At 41.7% G+C, this 21,017-nt stretch overlaps 4 protein-coding genes and 1 non-coding gene across 7 annotated transcripts; 2 read left to right on the top strand and 3 right to left on the bottom strand.

Moving 5' to 3' along the window:
- Window positions 1–421: 421 nt before the first annotated feature.
- Window positions 422–2,645, bottom strand: LOC119209185 (caspase-8-like). Of its 2 annotated transcripts, none has more exons than XM_037458292.2 (6): window positions 2,566–2,645; window positions 1,976–2,319; window positions 1,803–1,837; window positions 1,452–1,551; window positions 829–1,372; window positions 422–674 (listed from the first exon to the last, which is right to left on the bottom strand). In XM_037458292.2, the coding sequence occupies exons 2-6, from the start codon at window positions 2,310–2,312 to the stop codon at window positions 512–514; spliced, it is 1,179 nt and encodes a 392-aa protein (XP_037314189.2). In that variant the 5' UTR covers window positions 2,313–2,319; window positions 2,566–2,645; the 3' UTR covers window positions 422–511. The 2 variants fall into 2 exon arrangements, with proteins under 2 accessions (XP_037314189.2, XP_037314188.2); XM_037458291.2 differs by having other exon boundaries at window positions 423–674; window positions 2,441–2,622.
- A 986-nt stretch (window positions 2,646–3,631) lies between these two features.
- Window positions 3,632–3,703, top strand: trnae-cuc (transfer RNA glutamic acid (anticodon CUC)). The gene has a single exon. It is a non-coding gene; the product is annotated as a tRNA-Glu (tRNA).
- Window positions 3,704–4,638: 935 nt separating this feature from the next.
- Window positions 4,639–9,256, top strand: LOC119209194 (granulocyte-macrophage colony-stimulating factor receptor subunit alpha-like). Its single transcript, XM_062557703.1, has 11 exons — window positions 4,639–4,741; window positions 4,858–4,906; window positions 5,869–5,942; window positions 6,106–6,158; window positions 6,266–6,417; window positions 6,532–6,707; window positions 7,695–7,828; window positions 7,983–8,127; window positions 8,207–8,312; window positions 8,665–8,746; window positions 8,860–9,256. Exons 3-11 carry the CDS (start codon window positions 5,876–5,878, stop codon window positions 8,935–8,937), a joined length of 993 nt encoding a protein of 330 aa, XP_062413687.1. The 5' UTR covers window positions 4,639–4,741; window positions 4,858–4,906; window positions 5,869–5,875; the 3' UTR covers window positions 8,938–9,256.
- Window positions 9,257–9,282: 26 nt separating this feature from the next.
- On the bottom strand, window positions 9,283–14,258 carry LOC119209206 (SH2 domain-containing protein 1A-like). Of its 2 annotated transcripts, none has more exons than XM_062557704.1 (4): window positions 13,754–14,258; window positions 11,563–11,623; window positions 11,333–11,480; window positions 9,283–11,159 (listed from the first exon to the last, which is right to left on the bottom strand). In XM_062557704.1, exons 1-4 carry the CDS (start codon window positions 13,903–13,905, stop codon window positions 11,137–11,139), a joined length of 384 nt encoding a protein of 127 aa, XP_062413688.1. In that variant the 5' UTR covers window positions 13,906–14,258; the 3' UTR covers window positions 9,283–11,136. The 2 variants fall into 2 exon arrangements, with proteins under 2 accessions (XP_062413688.1, XP_062413689.1); XM_062557705.1 differs by having other exon boundaries at window positions 9,286–11,159; window positions 11,333–11,477; window positions 13,754–14,140.
- Window positions 14,259–15,535: 1,277 nt separating this feature from the next.
- Window positions 15,536–18,261, bottom strand: LOC119209199 (uncharacterized protein CXorf38 homolog). The gene is made up of 4 exons (XM_062557702.1): window positions 17,985–18,261; window positions 17,106–17,255; window positions 16,720–16,914; window positions 15,536–16,614 (listed from the first exon to the last, which is right to left on the bottom strand). The coding sequence occupies exons 1-4, from the start codon at window positions 18,189–18,191 to the stop codon at window positions 16,504–16,506; spliced, it is 663 nt and encodes a 220-aa protein (XP_062413686.1). The 5' UTR covers window positions 18,192–18,261; the 3' UTR covers window positions 15,536–16,503.
- Window positions 18,262–21,017: the final 2,756 nt, after the last annotated feature.

Raw genomic sequence — 21,017 nt, 5'->3', positions numbered from 1 at the left:
TACAGACGGATGTAAGCGCGCAGCCGAATTCTCACCAAAACCAAGAGCACTCAGACCAATGTTGGTTATGAAGTGTGATGGTTTAATCATCCAGGTGTTTTAGCTATTGTTGAAAATATATTTTTCTTTAAAAAATAAAGCATTTTTCATTGTCCTTCAAATTTGCCGATACTCATCAGGTTGTGATTGACACACCTGATATTGTACTTTACATTACTTCATTTTCATAGGAGTCGATCAAATAGTTTTCCTACATTAGTATGTTATTTGTTAAACATGCATATACAACGAGTATTCTGCATGTGTTTGTAACACCTCATTAAGATATGGAATTACGCTTTGAGCAGAAAAAAAACCCAGACACAAATCTGTGACAAATATATAATATATCGTAAAAAAATGGTTAAAGTTGATAAAAAAAATATAAGACATTGAATTATACAAATGATTGAGTACTTTGAAAAAATAATATTGAGTACACGGGGTGTATCAGAGATCCTTAAAAAATACATCAAGCACTATTTTGCAAAAAAGGATGTGGAGACAACACAAGTGTCTTCCTTAGGGTGAACCTAATTTCTGGCATCTGCTTCTTTTCCCCGGGTGTACTGTGGCCCTCTTTCTGCCCCACTTCATAGTTCACGCGATGGAGGATGGTGGTAATGTCTTCACCCCTAAAAACAATTTGAAACAAAACATACTATTATCCCTAGCAGGGCACGTTATGATTAAGTGTACAGTATACATTTGATTAAATCATTTATGCTATTTACAACATATTGTGGATAATTCACTAATTATTTATTCATTTTTGAGTTTGACATTTACCTCTCACAGCCCTTCTTTAGTTGCTCACACACAGATTGGACAAACCAGCTCCCTTCAGTGACGTGTCTGAAAGATAAATGATCTTCCACAGTGGCAACGGCAACCAGGACATCAGCCTGCAGTGGGATGGTTGGCGAGGGAGAATCATCAGCCTCTACACCTTCCAACACTCCGTGCTGTGTTAGCCCTCCCTGACAGGCCTGGATCAGGAACACTTTGGGCTTGCCGATGAGGGTTGTGTTAGCAGGCGGCATGAATGTTCCAATTATTTTTTTGATGGAAAGAGGCTGGCCGTCAATACCGAGGACTACACCCTTCTGTCCGTGACTGAGAATACAGCAGAGGAAGGCATCGCCGTGCCGAGGGGCCTCCTGAAGAGCAGTGAATTTGCTGCCGGTCCACTCCTCTACTTTGAACTCCTGCAGCTGAGTGAGGTCGCTCTGCGAAGCGAAGCATTTCAGGGCCCGCTCCATCTGGTCCTTGGTTTGGTCTTTACACATCAGCGCCCTGAAGCCCAGCCAGCTGAACACCTCGGCCAAACATTCTGCAGGAAAATGTCATGAAGAAAAACCAGAGTTATGCTTCAACCAGAACAGAATTGTGTAAATCTCTCCGTTACATACCAGCGTCTTTGTTAGTTCCACGCCTCGGTTTGTTGAAATTCTCATTGTTAATTATCACGCAGAGGCCTCTGGGGCGGCTGTTCAATTCATACTGCTCGTCCTGAAAACAGTTGAACCAGACACACTGTGTGACACAAACACAAAATGAAGAAACTAACTGGGGTGGAGCATTTTTCTGCCATTTCAATACATTCAATGACTTTTACTGAAGAGGTACACCTGATTTTCTTTACTGGTTTGAATTTATATTGTATTGCAGAGCCAATATTCAAGTATGTTAAAACAGCATAATAAGCAAGTAATGTGTCTACAAACTAAAAACCCATTTAATTGATTGGATTGATAGCATACCTTCTTTTGTCTCTTGCTCTCTGGAGGCAGAACCTCTGAGGAAATCAGAAGGGAACAGAATTACACTTCCAAACATAGCAGCTTTAAGGTGTCCCGTTTGTGAAAGTGAAACGTAAATTATGCTGAATATGAGTCCTATCGACACCAGAGCTTTGATCAAATCATATACGCACCACTGTTGTCCACTGATGTATCTTGGACAGGCTTGGCTAAAGGGCATGCGCCATACAACTCCCTCCTCAGTGTGGGGTAAGTAAGGTGAATTTCGTCATCAGTTTGCAGGAGGCTAAGGAAGGCTTTGCAGGTGTCTTCTCCTTTGTTCAGGAGCTTGTCCACCAGCTCAACGACGTGGACCTCTACGGTTCCGTGCTTGATGCTTTTGAGGTTCGTGTACTCACGCGAAGTGATCAGCTCCTTCTCATGAACTTTGTTGAGGATTAGAAGGTAGTCGGCGCACAGGGCCTCATGGATGGCTGTCTTTTTACTTCTCACCTTTCCTCTGGCTGACATGTTAAATCTGGGAAATAGAGACACAACGGACACGCATAGCAAAGTGTTGACGTTAATACTGAGGGTTTGGTTCGTAGAGTAAGTCGGTGCACATTGGTTTTAGTGGCGAACCGAGCTCAGTCACTTACGATCAGGCAGTATTTCCTTGGGAAGATAAAAATGTATCACTGCCAGTTTGCGTGCAAAAAGCGCTTCTGTAATTCGGTCACAAAGATACTTTTTGGCAGCGATGTATTCACAAATAAACACTTACAGTTTTTCGTGAGGTTGAAACGCCGCTCTTTGCTGGTTTTACTTTCGGAGGAAGTGACATTTCTTTTGTCCGGACAATCGTGACTTCCGCTTGAAACCTTCAAAAGAAAAGCTCTGCTATCGCCCGAGAGGGTTCCGTTGACTTTCTAACTACATAACTTGTCACTTTCTTTTGAATTTTGCACTTTTGAAGAAGGGCAGTTTTTTTTGCGAAAGAGAGAGAAGATATAACTTAACCAAATACAATTATAAAATGTAAACGGAAGTTGAAAGGATAAATAAACAGAAAACAAAATGGTAATTGTAAGAGCCATTATGCTCTCTTTTTGACTGTTGTAGTTCCCCTGGAGAACACTGGGTGGAGTATGGGTTTAAGGTGTATGTAGATAATCAGGGAGCAAGGGAAGCCAGGTGTTGGGTTTTAAGGTGTATATAGATAATCAGAGAGCAAGGGAATCGGGGGTGTTGGGGAAGCAAACAGTTTTTGACCGTGAGGATCAAGGGTGAGGATCAAGAGTCATGGTGCATCAGAACTATGGATTGTAACATGTTTGAGCATCAGAACTGAGCAAAAAATAAAGAAGATAAAATGCAGTATTGGACTGGAACTGGAATCATTTGGAACCACGCGTCAGATAACCCTACAAAACACCTCTACTAGTGACAAGATGGCAAATCGTCGCTACAGTAATAACGACATTTTGTTTCTCCATGTATGCTTTTATTAATAATATAATAAAGGAAATGTCACCTTCATGTAAACAAGATTGCTCCATCAGACAAAAACAAATAAAATGTGCAATCACTTTGTTGGAACAATGCAAAGAACTAGATATTTTATTTAGTATTTGTCAACAATCGCTTATTGTAATAGCCTAATTAACATGTACAACATTTGTACTAAAAATAATATCTAGTTGGAATTGAAAACGCACTCAGAATAGTTACGCTAGTCAGTTAATAATTATCAATAACTGGTAAAACACAAACAAACTCAAATGTAATACATATTTTATATATATATTCTTTTCTATAAATACAAAAGTACGTGGGCATCATTTCAAGCGTCCCTGGTGGTCTAGTGGTTAGGATTCGGCGCTCTCACCGCCGCGGCCCGGGTTCGATTCCCGGTCAGGGAACTCACATTTTTTCACGCCTTTTAGAAGAATCATTTTCGAGAAATAATAATGTATCTCCAAAATTGTGCTACAGGTATAGAAAGTCATCCTACCACACAAAGATCCAGTTTAACCAATGTAATGTTCTAAAGATGTTCTACCAAATAGAAAATTCCCAGCTATTTAGCTGCGTGGGTTATAAATATACCCATTTTTAATTATAAGAAGAAACAAAATCAAGAGTCAATAAAACTGTATCGGGAAATACTGCTAAATAAAAGCTCTGAGTGCATCATAGAAGAGTGAAAGGAACCCAGCTCGATAATTTAATACTCAGTCCCACACTTATCCCCGCAGTTCCATCATGGTACAATAAGCAGGCAGAAGTTGACCTTCACTTTCTGCAGGCAAAATGGGTACATGTAGCTGGTTACAGGTAGACACGTACATCGGAAATAACTGTTCAGACCACACAATTATTCAAACGGTGCATCCTAAACAATCAAAGTATGAGTATGAGTATTATTTGTTATACCCAAATTCAACAGAATGTCTAACAAAAGAATAAATAAATAAAAACACTTCACTATCAGGAGAATTAACCTCAATAGCATCCACCTGTCAGCATTGCAGTGAACAGGAAACAATAGAACACATCCTAACCCACAGTGCACAATCAATACAATACAATCATTAGAGGGAAAGGCTCAGAGACGTTTTGCAGAAAGATTTGGGTTGAGTTCATATAACTGATGCAACTGGATTCCCAGCATAAAGTTTATGGGGAAATATTTAAATATCTAGCAAAGACAAAGGGGATACATAAAACAAAAGGATACAGCAGCGCTGCCATTTCAGACCACACTCCCTTTCACAAGGTGTCGGTAATGCGCAATGGATACTCGTTTGACAACCACCAATTAAAAAAATAAAGCAGAAGAAGAAAATAAAAAAGAAGAAGAAAAAGAAGAAGAAGAAGAAGAAGAAGAAGAAGAAGAAAAAAGAAAAAGAAGAAGAAGAGACTGAATCTTTTGCAGCCGCAACTTTGTAGACTTTCCGGAAAAGGAAGGTCCTCTATTTCGCGAGAAATTACCCTTTTGATAACGTATTTCACTTTGTGACTATATTTTCTTTGTTAGTTCTTAAATCCCTCTTTACTTTTAAACTCGATCCAGTTGGTTGGGGAGAGAAGAGCAGCAGCGACACGGTGCGAGGACGGTGGAGGTAACAGCTTCTTCGCAATATTGTTTACAATGTGGATACTCAATACTATATACCTACTTTAACAGTATTTTGTGTTAGATTTTAGAAAGTAAAGTGGTACAGCTGAGCTGGCGATGGTCCTGCGACCTGCCGATCGGATGATGGGAGCATGGCGATAATCAGAGAGGCATAGCAACGCTAAAACAATATAGAATATGTATCTACCTCGCATGCTTATATAACCCCAAACAAATAAAACGATAACCCGTTTCCCAGTGAAGGCCAGTGGTCGGACAAACTGTTTGTCCGGACGGGGGAGGGGGGGCGTAGTCGGTCCCCTGGTGCTCTCTGTGCGCTGGCTGCGGTCTGTTATCAAAACAGTGGCCAAATGACCCGCTTCAGACTTCATGAACACACGGAGAATCCCTTTGTGTTGATTTCTAAAGCCTCGCATTAAGACGTGCTTCACTTTATCTAAGACGCTGCGCTACTTGTAGGTCGCTGTGTTGTGCTACATTCTCAATACAGTTTGAAAATAAAAACACTTAGGGCAAAGCCGTGGTCGTAAGATACTCATTTACATGTAATTTGCATGAGGGAGAGGAGGCGGGTCCATCTCGCTACTGAAAAAGGTTACTTCCGCCGACCCCCGGAGGAACCTTCCGCCGACCATCGCCAGCTGGCCACCGACCACTTTTCACACTCTGCGTCATTCGAGCTGTAAACGAAACAAAGAACAGATGCATTTTTTTTAGACAGTGGAAATGTTAAAACTCTCTTTTAAAATGAAGCACTGGGAGAATCAAGATTCATAAGCAGAAAGCTGTTTGTGTGTAATTATTTCCAATGGAGATGTCGGCCACTTCATTTAAGAAAAAAAGGGGAAGTATGAACAGTCGGGAAATGACTTCGAAGTGATGCATCGGCTTCTCGATGCTCACTGACATGACTTCATGTGTTTATGTGTGTATAAAACCCCCTAGGTGGGCCATGAAGCTGCTTCCTGGCCATCCACGACTTTGGGCCTACCTGCTGGTTTTGTGTGTCTCACAAAGTGGTGGGTACACTCTCCCCCCCCCCATTCAACAAACACGTTTGCTTCTCTGGCTTTGATCAGGACGCTGTTGCAATTACTGCTTGCCTTGTGCTTACTGCTCAATGGATTCCTCCACCAGCGCAGTTCCTTTGTGCTTTAACTGCAACAAGTCTTCTTTTAACAGAGACGGAACCCGACTATCCAGATGTCTGTGAGATGGACAGAGAACCGGGGAACGTGAGAATGCAAATGTTCTTTCCAACGTCCACACAGGCTCAGTAAACATGTGCGGCTCTAAATAAAGATGCCATCGTGTTTCATTTCTGTATTCTGTTCTTTGTCAGATCATACCTCAGATGTCTTCGGGGAACCAATATGTCGGGGTGGCTCACTTGAACGATAACTTTCGCTGCCTCTTCTACACAACAAATTTACTCAACTGCTCCTGGTCATTTCACACTTTACAGAAGGACGCTCAGCTCTTTGTCCATATCAGGTGTTTATTTTTTGTTTAATTTAAACCATACCCATGCGCCATACCTTTAAACAGATTCTTCCAAATGTATGAGTTGTTGGGAGCGTGTATCTATTTCTCTGTATGTCTTCCCAGCATCTGTGACGACGATAGAGAGGTTCACTATGCAAACCTTTCGTCTGAGGAGAGAGTCGGATCATTGTCTTTGACTCTGCACAAGAATGAGATGTTGTCCGTAATCCTCCACTTGAACATCACGCTCCATGGGAATTGGACAGTCTACACCTCCGAATACGACATGGACTTGCTAGGTAATTCTCCAAGATAAACACTGTCTTTAAGTGGTTTATTATCAGCAAATGATCCTGATGGTGTCCATTGGCATTCACCGTTTGAGTTATGCATAGGTAGCCCTTTGATTTGACCCCCAACAACCCTGTTATTAGGAAGTTATTTAAGGAGCCTCTAAAAACCCTGCAGAGAGTTAATACATGTAGAAACAGTCATTGCACAGTACTTACCCAAGGTCAGATGGTAATATTTGTGGCTACGCATGCTGAATGACCTTTGACTGGGTCTGCTTCTCGTTAAAGACAACAGTAGAGGCTTGGAGTTCCTTAAAGACTGGCATCTGGTCTTGGCCCACAAAACCCCAAGTTAGAAGATGATGTGCTATGTCAGACACTTCCCCTCAACACTAATAATTAGCCACAATCTGATCATGGTTGTAAGTGTCTTGCTAATCTGAATATACAGAATCTTCTAATTGAAGCTAGTTCTCCATCTAGGGGCACGTTATAGACTCCAATATCACAATCTGAGACAAAGTTACACAACTCAAACTGACAAAGTGCCAGATTGCTTTAGATATGGAGCCTCATCCCCCTGGCTGACTACATACCCAATATTAGCTGGCTCACTCTACCCTGGTCTTCATTCTGGTTAGTGGCAGAAAAAATACGTCCTGTTAAGTCCTGACATACTGAAAATCACCTAGCTATATACATACATACATACATAGCTCCGCAAAAAAGCTCAACCTACAAATCCCTAAACATACCAGAGTAAGATCTGTGGGAAAAACTTCATAAGAAACTTGAAAAGAGTAGCTATGATGTTACAAACCAAATTGAGGAAGAACGTTGAGGTGGAGGCTGCAGGCAGAGAGGTACATGAATCCAGTGAGCTGAATGTTCAGATTGCGTTTAGCCGGTAGGTTGTGCAGACTCCACAAAAACCCTCCGACTGAAGTATTCTCATTCATTTTTACCATTTGTTTTTGGTTGGGTGTCCCACAGAGGTCCAGCCGCCACCACAAAATATCACCGCCTCATTTGGAGATGGAGGCCTGTTGGTGACATGGGGTCTGCCCCAAGGTCGCACAGTATCCAATGAGCACTGCTTTGAATACCAGCTGGACCTAGGTGACCAGGTATGCCCGTGTGAATGGATATAGACGTTGAATAATCCAAAAATAATACATACACTATGCAATGTCTTCTGTTGCACATAGACGAGAAGAGGCTTAACAATGTGAACTACTGAAGGTTTACCAGAATATGTAAATATGTATCTTCTATAAACAGGAAAGTCCCAAAAAGATCACAGGGAGTAGGTCTTACATGGAGCCTAATGCAGACCCCACCTACACCTACAGCGTGAGGGTGAGGACGAGGAAGACAAACCTCTGCACCTCCCCCTCCCATTGGAGCGACTGGAGCGACCCCATAAGTGAGGGCCGCTCGATTGAGTCTTTTAACCAAAGGTTCTGCCCTGGAGGTCTTATATTTCTTTGTTTGTCCGTTGGTAGCGGTGGCAACGTCAGTTTACAAGTTCAACACTCTGGTGATCTTCTCGATTTCACTGGGAACACCCATGATCCTCCTGGCCGGGCTGCTGCTGTTACGCCATCAGAGGTACGGGTGTTTGTCACTTTTACCATATTGTCAACAGAACAGGGGGCGTTAAGTGAGAACACAGAAATGAGAAGTAAGAAGCCAATGCAAAACCCCCCCACTAGACTTCCTTATGGTTCAGAGAGGAACACCCACGTACTGGTGTAAAATAGCCATATGGGGTAAAAACACAAGATGAAAGGAAATGCTGAAGAACATTGAGGAAGGATGTGCTCATTTTTTTTTCTCCTTTCTGTGACAGTTTCTCTTCATTTTCTATTTGTTAAACAAAAAGAATATTATTTCAGCCACAAAAAAATGGCAGGGTTTTGAAATGTTAGTGCTTAAAGCTCATTTTGTGCCTGGTTTTCAGGGTGTGCAGCGTTCTGTTCCCTCCGATCCCTCGGCCCCCGCAGAAATACAAGGGTATGCTGGAAAAAGGTGACACGTTCAACGTAAGTAAGCACCCACACTGCACGCACACCCGTTGACATCACACGTTTTACCGCTCACCCGAGCACAAAGGCGTGCGCTCAAATGGTGCCAACGTGTGTTGTGTTGTCTGCAGCTCCACCACGCTGCTCCACCAGCCGAGGAGATCACAACGGTGTTGTGTACTGAGCAAAGGCCTGAAAAAACATTCTAAAAGCAACGTGGGAAGGAGAAATGTTTGAAGAAAAGGAGGCTTTTCCTCCATAATGTGTCATGCCAGTCTATTCAGCCATAACCAGAAGTGTGCATCGCATCTTCATTTTATTTATTATTAACATAAACTAGTGGACTAATATTCAGAGTTTTGAAGAAAAAAAAGTATTTCCACCTGAATTGGCTCGTTAGCTGGTATTGATACGTGGATTTATTGTGCTTATATTTAAAATGTGTGTAATAAAGTTAAGTGATATACTAAAACACCAAATGCTCATTTAAAGTGTATTTATTTAGTCAACTATTATTCATACAAAGTGGTTCCCTCTGTTTAAGCCTAAACTGGACAATAAGGGCAAAGGAGAAACATTTAGATGAACATATGACTATTTCACAAATGCAAAAACTTATAAGGATAACATTATTACAATGTTTAAAAAAAAAAGAAAAAGCATGAAACCGCTATGAAACAAAATGTGAAATAAACAATATAGAAGTCAACCCATTAAAGTTTGACATTTTGGGCAGTGCACTCTTTTGCTTGTAATCCCCCGTCTCGTGTATCTGCTAACGTTAATAGCACCAAGGCAGTAAGTTCAGCTCAGCACTCCCTAGTTCATCGTATTTCGGTTCACTGATGTCATTGTGTAAATGGGAGATCACTTTGTCCGCTCAGACAACGAGTGGTTGGGCCTAACGAAGTGATCCTGGTTCACGACGTTTCATAGATACACCAAAGTCAAGTCTTTTATTCGAGCTGACTTAAACACATCAAATCAACTCACAATGTAATGAATTGACAGGCGACGACAGAAAAGCAGCAAAAGCACTGACGAAGCAACGGTGAACTTTAGACAGGAGCCTGTTTGAGCACCACATCATTGAGGATTCAAGCCAAAAGAAAGTGAAAGTAGTTTTTATTTCTTGGTGGTATATGATACAGGTTTAATGCGTGCGCGCAAAAATTTCACTTTGCCTAATTATTTATTATTTGTTTATTTGTTTATTTACCGTATTATAGTCTACTCATCAAGCATTCACTAGGACTTCTTATCACTCTAGTATCACTCTTTAACCCACCTGTATCTGTTTTTGATTATGAATAACTTGCAAACACTTAATTTCAGCATGTATTTATTTATTGGCTGAATAGTTAGAACAGAACAGTAGAACGGAACAGAAAAGGTAAAACACTTAAAATAAATTCCAAAGAGGCTTGAAGTAGCTGTCCTCATCCGCTCATGACGACGAGCCATGCCTCGGGTTGAATGAGCAGCACAGATCATGAGAGGGGCCCCTTGAGGGGTCATTGCACTTTACTGCATTGACTATCAAAGGGCCGCTCACACAGTTTGTCGTTGCTTTCTAATCTTAACCAGTCGTTGTCTCGGGGCCCCGAGCAGTTGCTTGTTTTGCTTGCCTTGTGGCGACAGGCCCGTGCGTCTGTCGTAATTTCATTCCCCGGTACCGGCTCACTTTCACCCGAATACCACACTAATAAATAGTCCGAATCGACCCAATAGTCAACGTTGGAGCCCGTTGTAACACCTGTAAATGTAGGTGGGGTTTCAAGGATGACTAAGAGGAAGCTGGCATTGCAACAATAAAATAATGAAGCCACATGAGCAGAGGTGTCAAGTAACGAAGTACAAATACCTCGTTGCGAAGTACAAATACCTCGATGCGCATCCATCACCCGGAAGGTCACGTGATCTGATTAAAACGGACTGACCGACTGACTGTCCTTAATGGACATTTTTTTCCTTCCTCACTTTTATACTTTAAGTAGTTTTGAAACCAGTACTTTAATACTTTTATCTTAATAACTCTGGTATCTTTACTTCTACTTGAGTAATGAATGTGAACACTTTTGACACCTCTGCACATGATGAGCTATACATTTTGTGACCCGCCTTTCCGGCGTTGCTATATTTCCTGTGTTCAGCCACAGTGGCTTTGAATTGATGAGAACATGCCGACAAACTGCACAGATCAAATGGATCGCTGTACTCAAGGCCGACTCCCACAAGCAGATAAATAACAGAATACATGTCAAAATGAGGAGGAAGAGAAATATATGAGCCGTGACCCTTTTTGTTCCACCTAACGTTGGTTTCCGCCATCTTGTTATTCCGACTGATCGCCGACATTGGTCTGACAGTTGATAGACGTGACCTCAGTAGACCGAGCTGCTGCTGAATCACATTTCCATGTACGAAAACTCTGTGGAGGAAACCATTGAGCTTTTATTAGGATTGAATGAGACTCATCCTCATAGCTACAAAGGACGTTTTAGTACCCAGCAAACAGCAGAAACACACACTTCTGTCTCTGAGGCTGCTTTGCGTGGACCAGATGTTGCTGCAGGGAGACAGGTGTGTGTGTGTGCGCCATACCTTGTCCAAAGCTGTTGTATTGCAGGTGTCTTTTGTCCAGCGGTTCTGTGAGAGGAGCTACGCCGACTTCAGAGCCTGAACCCCTTCTGTAATTCTCTATCAGTCTTTCAAGAGTCCCAAAACTCTGCATTCTGACTCCTGGGTCCTGCTGATGACACCAAACCATGACAAACAACCCTGTGTGTGTGTGTGTGTGTGTGTGTGTGTGGACACATGCAATGTTCACCCACCTGAAGGAACCAGCCCTCGGTCGAGCGTACGAGCCTGTATGTGTGTACAAACGGCGCTTTCCTGCAAAACACGAGGGGTCCTCAGTAGTTTTGAATGGTTGTGAAGTCTGACAGAGCTCAAAGTTGACGCACAAAATAATGACTTACATTAAACTGTATAATAACTTTGAACTTTTGTACAATATCCAAACTTAATTTGTTTGGGTTTTTCATAAGGTATTACCTCAGTTCATCATTCAGAAGGTTTAGAATATGGTTCAGTATGGCTTGCTCAAATTTGAATAAACAGAAATAACAACCCGCTTCTACAAGAAAAGACTGTAACTCACAACACTCATATACAGCGGGTGAAATAAGTGTTGAACACGTCACTATTTTTCTCAGTAAATATATTTCCAAAGAAGCTATTGACATGAAGTTTTCACCAGATGATGGTAACAACCCAAGCAATACAAAGAAACCGAAAACAAAGAAGTTCAGAAATAAAGTTATGTGTAGTAATGTGAAATGACACAGGGAAAAGTATTGAACACATAAAGAAAGGGAGGTGCAAAAAGGTAGGAAAAGCCAAGACGACAGTTGAAAACTATCAGTAATCAAAAAGCAATCCAGACCCTTGTCAGTGCAAATTAATATCAGCTGGTTCAGTCCCAACTGACGGCCTACAAAAAGGTCTCATTGCCAAGGTGACACACAAGACACGTCCCATGATGGTTAAAAGCAAAGAGCTGTCTCAAGACTCTCGCAACCTAATTGTTGCAAAACACAATGATGGCCTTAAATGTTCCAGTGAGCACTGTTGGGGCCATAATACAGAAGTGGAAAAACACTCACTTCACCATGAATTTGTTTCGACCAGATGCTCCTCGCAAGATTTCTGACAGGAGTGAAAAGAATAATCAGAAGAGTTGTCCAAGAACCAAGGACCACTTGTGGAGGGCTTCAATTAGCAGGTACTGGTGTCTCAAAGAAAACAGTAAGTAATGACTCCACCGTCACGGCCTGTGCACGCTCACCAGGCAAGACGTCACTTTTGTTTAAAGTTTGCTGCACATCATTTGGAAAAGCCAGTGAAATACTGGGAGAATGTAGTGTGGTCAGATGAGATGCCATAATACACACCATGTTTGGAGGAAAAATGGCACTGCACATCACCCTAAAAACACCATACCAACAGTGAAGATAGGAGGTGGGAACATCATGGTGTGGGGCTGCTTTTCAGCAAATGGTTCTGGCAAACTTCACATAATTGAAGGAAGGATAAACGGGCAAATTTACAAATTTACATTCTTGACAGAAATTTGCTGCCATCTACCAGGATGATGAAGATGAAACGAGGGTGGACATTTCAGCAAGACGATGATCCCAAACACACAGCCAAGGAAACTAAAATAAAGCTGCTAGAATGGCCCAGCCAATCACCTGACTTCAATCCCATTGAAAATCTATGGAAAGAACTGAAGATCAAGATTCATAGAAGAGTCCCACTGAACCTTCAAGATTTGAAGACTGTAAACGAGCCAAAATCCCACCAGAGCAATGCAGGCGACAGGAGGCGTCTTGAAGCTGTCATTACCAACAAAGGCTTTTGTTCAAAGTATTGAATAAATATCTGTAAGTGTGTTCAATACTTTTTTCCCTGTGTCATTTAAAAAATTTTTACACATAACTTTATTTCTGAACTTCTTTGTTTTTTGTTTCTTTGTATGTATTACTTGGTTTGTCACCATCATCTGGTGAAAACTTCATGTCAATAGCTCCTTTGGAAATATATTTACTGAGAAAAATGGTGACGTGTTCAATACTTATTTCACACTCTGTATGTATACACTTATGTACAAATACAGCAGCTCGAATGTAACGGGTAAAACAATTCATTTATTTACTTCTATGTAAATGCGTCCATTTTTATCATTTTCATTTAATTGTATCTTGTGTAGCTCAAAAACGCAAACTTACTTCAGAGGACTTCCCATCTGTACACACAGACGTCCTCTATTCTGTGACCCTCACAACAAGAAACCTCCAACAACTACTTTAGCCGTAGCTGTGGGGGAGAGCAACAGGGAAGGGACCCCAGCTCTTAGGTGATACTTCTGTCCCGTTACTAGAGGACATCAGCGCGCATCTCATCTGCACATGACAGCGTATCTCAATAAAGTAATGTTCACACGCTGAAACAGGTGCTCACCTCACACACAGGCAATAGGCCCCCTGCACGGTCTCGCTGTCTCTCAGCAAGAAGCTGCCGTCGTGTCCAAATCTCTCCAGCAGCCGCTCCGTGGCCTCCCTCCCGATTCTCCCGAAGTAGATGGAGCGGACCAGCATCCCCTCCCTCTCCATGTCGCTGCCTCCTAACCTGTGCTCTGAGGGCGGCAGCAGAAGCAGGTGAGTGTTTGAAAGAGCGTGGGACAGGAAAAGCTCCTCAGGTTTTCACACCTCTCTGTTTTGCAGTTGCAATGTGCACACTGTGCACGTTGTCGCGGTAGAAGGATGAGCTTCACTAAGCAAAAGTGCAAGCATTTCTTCTATCTTTGACATCTTTGATCTATTTATTCAGGTTTGCAAATTAGCGTCCTGTTCTACAGCCCACACCACCATTCAACCTCTAATAACCCCTTCAAATCAGTCACACTGGATAACACAAATAAATGATGTACTGTCAGCAGCAGCAGATTTATTACACCAACAGGATGTGGTGCAGACAAACTGCTGCATTCAAAAAGCTGTTTGAACGGGGGTTCATGATGATGTCAGCTGGCATGTACGTGCACACAGCAACGTCCCCCATGTTAAACAATAGCTAACACACACATCAAACCTAGCTTCTTTTTAACAAGATGAAGTTAATGTGTATTCAAGGACAATATAAAATCAAAATCAAAAAATTAGCTCATTATTAATCAAATAACATATTTAGAAATGAATGCTATTGTGGAATTACATTTGAATTCCAAGTTAATTAAATGAAGTCACCTATGAGCTTTTCATGCAAACTGGTATCTGGATGACCTTCAACATAAAAGCTGTGCCAATGCCCATTTGACATGAACACTCATAGTACATTTTACTCTAAATGCACCTATTGTAAAAGGAGCTCAGCACTGAGCTGGTTGACATACTAGTGTTTGGTATTTTTGATGTTCCATTAGATACATTGTTCAAAGACAAATGTTTCTTTGGCGTGGAACCATGTCAAATCTGTCCATTATTTTCCTTATTTACAATTGAACTATGTGCAGAAACCAAATTAACTGTTAACCCAAAAGCAGTAAAAGGACTTTGCCCTCCCGGGGTCAAACACTTGAAAACAACTTTTGATTTCAATCCCACCTGAGCCCAAGGCATCAGTACAGCGCCACCCGGTGTACGCACAGGCAATAACGGGATTGTCAAAACATTTGGTTAAATTAAAAAGAGACCATTAATCTGCAAAGGACAAGAGGGGCCAAATGATGGATAAAGAAATGAGATGGATTTTTACTAAACTAAACAGTATTCTTTACTTTTAGCTATTGCTACTTTTATATTTTTGTCTTCAGTCCCTTCCAAATCCACACAATCACTAACACTAATATTCATACAGATAGTAAACCAGCCGTGTCGATGTAAATCAGGGACATTCGCCACTCTGAATTGGGCTCTGGTCAGCTCATACAAACATCTTCACACGTAATCACAAGTGAGTATATTATCCATCAAGAACCTGCTGAAAAAACTAAAACCTTGCTTAAATCATGGGTATATTTGAATATATCATAAAATATGACATGAGCAGTACAGCAGATATATCTGAGAACACCAAAAGTGCACAAAAGGAAACCACGACAGAACTATGGCTCCTAATCTGGGAGAAGAGGAACATTCTGTTTTATTTTATCCATGGAAAAGAAGGCTTTTCTCTCCCCTTTCTGCTGACCTTGAATGTGTGCTATCCAGCACAATGTTTGTTAAACTAATAAAGCAACAAAACCACTGGATCCTTTAGTGTCCGAGAGCCACGTTTTGAGAAAATACCTCTAATTTCTTTTTATTTCATGTCCGTTCTGAAAATATGAGACAATAGCAGCCCTCTCAAAGTTAAAATTAAGACATTTTCTGGCATAACGTAATCCAGAAGGATGCACCAGAAAGATGGAGGTATGTGCGCATGGAAAGACAGAGTGAAAAATCAAAAACAGGATGAATGCTCACCAATGCATCATCATTTCAATAATTTCCCATGAGCCCAGCTTCTGTAGTTCTTGTTGAGTGGCTTCTGCCGTCAAGTTGTAGTGCATGTTAACCTGTCTGATTGAGTGCCTGTACACAACTGTTAAGATTGGAAGTTTGTCTTATTCTGAGTAACACAGTTCTCTTTAATTCTCATGTTATTGTACACTTAATGAATGAATGAATGACTAATCACTAATAAAAGATAAAGAATTAAAAAAAAAAAGTGGTTTTGGTCAGTCACAACTGGTAGTGCACACCAATAGCAATCTTGCATTACCTTTAATTCAATTTCCTACTACATCCCTGTGTGCACCCAAAAATAAACACAAACATTCTATGTCTTATAAAAGCATGTCCTACAGTTATTTTTCATCTTTAGCCTTAATTTCTTGAGCTACCATGTTGCCAAGATCCGTCCATGGACAGCGCTCTCTACGAGGGCCCGTTTAGGTACTCAACTATTGAAATACTTTCACACACTGAGACACTCACACATCAACGCGCAGATTATAGTCGTGAGAGATTCACGATCATCCAATCAGTAACAAGTCAAAAAGCGATTTGGCATTTTTTAAAATTCACCTTTGCAATGACACCCTTGACATGCATAGTATACATCACAAATCCCTCTCTGTTTTACATTTGACCTCAACCTATTTCAAGAAGTAAATATAAGACATAATGCACAATATGGTGCTCCTTCTCCCTTTCATATCTTCCCCTGTATTATTCACTGGCATGCAAAGAGTTGATGGCTTGGAGCTCTGCTGAAAACCTCAGGCCCAGATCTCTGTTGGCCTGCAGGAAACCGCCCAGCCTCTTCAGCTGCTCCGGGTCCTAAAGAAAAGGGAAGAGACGGCCATTTAAAGCTATGTGTGGTCTTTCTTCCCATGCATCGTGTCGTGGTACACAAGTGCACACCGACAAATCTGTTTTTCGCACCTTTGGCTTCGCATCATCGTCTGCAGCGTGCAGAGACTCTTGCAGGCTCTCTTGAAGCAACTGAACCTCCCATTGGCCAATCAAGACAGGGCTGATCTCCCAATGGAGGACTGAATCGGATTCTAATCCATCCAGGGCGGCGGAATCCATTCTGTCCAAGCCAGAGACGTATATTGACAAATCAACGCTCAGCATCTGGACAAATGAAACGCACAAAAACAGTGGTGCTAAGCAACACGAATGCAGCTCGGATTTGAGAGCTCACAAAGCAGCGATGCGCAGGTTTGAAAAGCAGGAGAACAAGTGTTTTGAAGATGTGATTGGATGTTTCAATAAAGAGGAAGCTAATTTATTTGACATAACAAAACACACACATACACACACACCTCCTTGATGTGCTTTCCAGCTGTTGCGATCTGTGGTACGCCCCCTAGCTGCTGCAAAAGCTTCGTCAGACTGGTGCTGAAGTGTCTCATCCAATCATCACCAACATGCAACTTACAGGAATGCATCAACTCGTTCCTGAAACGGATTACCTGAGAAAAAAATAAATAAATATATATATATATTTGCACTACTGCCTAATTTAATTTTCTAATTCTATTTTATACCTATTCCACCTAAGATACTTCTATTTCACTTGAATTTTATATGTTCTGCTATTTTTTTATATTGTACGATGTATATATTTTTGCTACTGCTACACACAAATTTCGCCTTGGTTAATAAAGTATCCATTTATCTACCTATGGATCATAGAAGCATAACAAGGTTGGTAACTGAATCCAAAGTGCACATTATTCTTTTCGATTTGTTTAGTCAAAGTCCATATGATTTAGTTTACACGCCAAACAAAAGTTTAAATGATGTCAAATGTCCAGTTTGATTTTTCTGCTGTGTTTAGTCTTTTTCCAGTGTTCACATACGTGTTGTAGCGTAGATTATTTTTGTTTCACTCCCTGATATTTAATGAGCGTAAATGAAAACCCCTGGTTGTTTACCATATTTGATGTACTTTTAATGTGTTCATTATGTCTCATTAATTGCCCAATTCATGATTTGTGTGTACTTGGTAATAAACTCTTCTTATACCGAGGTCTGTATATCTTACACACACACACACACACACATATCCTCAACAACAACTCAAACGGTAACTTCCAGTGAGCATACTGGTACACAGTGATATACTCAGAATGACGTTTCACACTTCGCACAAACGGTGAAGTAATTGAGGGACGACAAAAACAAGTTCCAAGGCCGACCTTGTTCCCTTCAGGTTTGCACGCGGACGTCTGGCACGGTTTCTTCAGCTGCGTGTTGTGGTTGAGCAGGTCCCCGTGGAAAGCTCTCGCGTGCTGGGTGGTGAAGGGCAGCAGGCCATCCCTCAGCAGCGACAGGCACTGTCCGGCTTTCACCCAGTTCATGTACCCGCCGTCGTTGAGGCGCCGCTCGAGCTCCTCGTAGACCATGTCGCCCTCACTTCCCGAAACAAATCGTGAGTGACAACAAAGCGGCGGGGCGGCCCGAGTCCGAGTGCAGGAGCTCGCCCTCCCCGCCAGGGGGCGCTGTCTGCGCGGGGGACGCTGCGCTGCTGCTCGTCCGGTTCGACCGGCCTTCTGTAGAGAAGCAAACGGGGCGAAGAGAGTCTACAGCCTGAGTAAATAGTGGACGGGGAGATTCAATATTTTAATATTTGTTTGTGCCAAAGAGCACGGGTTTTCTGGCACTGTCAGTTTAGCTACTTTAGTACTGACTTTATTAAACTATCCATTTAACATAAATATATCACCTGGGAGTGGATGTAAAATCGACTTTTGAAAATGTCCTGCAGCTCTGTTTCAGTCTATTGCACCTCCTTCTGTCGGGTGCTGAGCAGCAGCTCGTGCAGCGGGTTCACCAGAGCTTCAGAGATGGAAACAGAGCCAAAGAAATGATTACCTGGGTTCAACTCATAGTAATTTAATCTGTTTATGACTATGCTTTAAAGCTTTAAACTAATATTTAAATCACGTAAGCACAGCACATGCTATCCAGTTTATTAGGGCCTCTTGCTGCTGGGATCGAAGCAGGTCAGACCATCTCTACTTCATCTGATTCCATCACTCTCTGTAAGTCGGTGCATTGTGACAACCTTAGGCGGCCCCTTATGAGAAGTGGCATCACCCGGCTGCTCCCTCAGCTGTGAAGAGGAGGGATGAAAACACAGCGGTCGGGCCGGCAGCTGCATGCACTGATGTCACCGAGGCTGCTGCAGGAGGTGTTCATCAGGGAGGAGAGCTGGAATTTCTGACAGTATCAGCCAAGACTAAGGGCTTGGTTATAACATCACGGTTTAAAGTCTGCACACTACTGAAACCCATAAACCTGCACATGCCGACACAGACACACACAGAACGTGTTGAAAGAACTATATGGTAGAAACACGGAGAAGCAGCAGAGCAGGCTGCGTTTAAATTACAGAAACTAAAAACACCATAATTATATTAATAAACTTTAATGCAGTAAATGAGTATTTCCAGAGCAGGCGTGCTGGTACACACCAACTGCTAAATAATAATTAATATTCCCCATTTACACAATCCAATCTGAATTTCGCTTATGACTACGAAAGAACGTTGTGAGTCATGGTGCTTCCCGGCAAAAAGGAAAAATAGGGAGAGGGAGAGAGAAAGTGATCAGTGTAAGCACGGTGCTAAAAGGAAAATAAACCACATCCAGCTGTACCTCTCACACAGAATCTAAAGAAGGACTTCGGCGTATTTACCAGAGCGGCCTATTTGTATTGGATTGCAGTTGTACAAGAGCGAATCAAAGAGGACACACACAGTTTGACAAGCAATCAATTGTACAGAAGCCTCTGTTTGCACATCAATCATATAAATAAATACAGCAGCTGGGGTTAATCCAAGCTCACTTTGGGAAATGTCACATATGTGTGGATGAAATCGTGAGTAGACAACTCAGTTTGCCTGAAAATCCACCATAGGGTCACTGTAACTTTCAAAATGTTCTAAGGACTAATGTGATGTACAAAAGTGAACAGGCAACAGCATTAAAAAGTGAAGAGCACTTTCTTACAAGCTATACTTTTTAGTGGCGTTCTTCTTGTACTTCTAAGGTGGAAAGGTTGCTCTGCTGTAAGGTGCCAAAACCAAAATGTGTCATATATAAATATTGGCATACCACATAAATGTACCTCTTATTTTACCTCTCCAGAGGAGCGGTGGGTGGCTGTAAAGTTGCAAGGGAGCAGCTCAGGCTTCAGTGTCTCGTTCAAGGACACTTGAACATGCAGACGGTAGGAGCCGGTAATCAAACATCCAAACTTATGTTAAAAGACGACCCGCTGTCCCGCCCGAGCAGCAGCTGCAGCATGACATGGGGGGCCACTGTCGGTCCTCACACCGCTTTGGTCCAGACAGAAATATAACTACGAATACATACAAGTACATTTCGTGCACAGACATAATCCCCAGAGGATGCACCTTAAGGACTTTGACCATCCCCTGACTTTCCCATAGTGCCCCTTTGCTTTGTTAAAGTAAGGCCTAGCAGAGGCCAGCATGGCTGTGGACTGTTAATTGAAACTCTTGTTAATTGGTATACTATTATGTATAGTACACCAGTCAAAAGTTTGGACACCTATATATTTTTTTTCTTGTTGAAGACATAAAAAACTATAACAAGTGACACGAGTGGAATTACGTGGTAAACAAAGCTAATCGAAAGAGTGTGCAAAGCTGTCATCAAAGCAAAAGGTGACAAAACACTTGTTATGATTACCACATAATTCCATGTCTTTGTTCATAATTTTAATGTAAGACTATGTTGTAGAAAATAAATAATCAAATAAAAACAATTGAATGAGAAGGTGTGTCCAAACTTTTGACTGCTACCTCCATATCAATGTCCAGCTATGATGATTTATTATATTCCTTTTTTCATTATGTTGCCTACTCCTTTTGCTACAATATCAAAATATGTGCAAATCATTTCTGTTCTTTTCAAGAAAAGCTGATACGAGAGAAAAAATTTGATTGACTGCTTTCTGCCTGGTGCATTGTGGGATACCTTCTAGCACACACGACCCTGAGTTAAAATGATGATGAAATGATACAAGAAAGAAAGGTAAGTGAAAACACATTACCATTTTGCTTTGTGAGTGAATGTGTGCATGTGGTTTAATGGTGGTGCAGGATAATAGGCCTGGAAAGCTGAGGTAGGCAGTAACAGGATCCCCAATTAAGACATATTACGTTACAATTATGAAAATGAAAAGACATTTTTGTTGTATC

This window comes from Pungitius pungitius, chromosome 15 (genome assembly GCF_949316345.1).
Source record: "Pungitius pungitius chromosome 15, fPunPun2.1, whole genome shotgun sequence".
NCBI classification, from domain to species: domain Eukaryota; kingdom Metazoa; phylum Chordata; class Actinopteri; order Perciformes; family Gasterosteidae; genus Pungitius; species Pungitius pungitius.
Note: the sequence above shows the minus strand (reverse complement) of the source record. Positions and strands in the feature narration are given on the sequence as shown.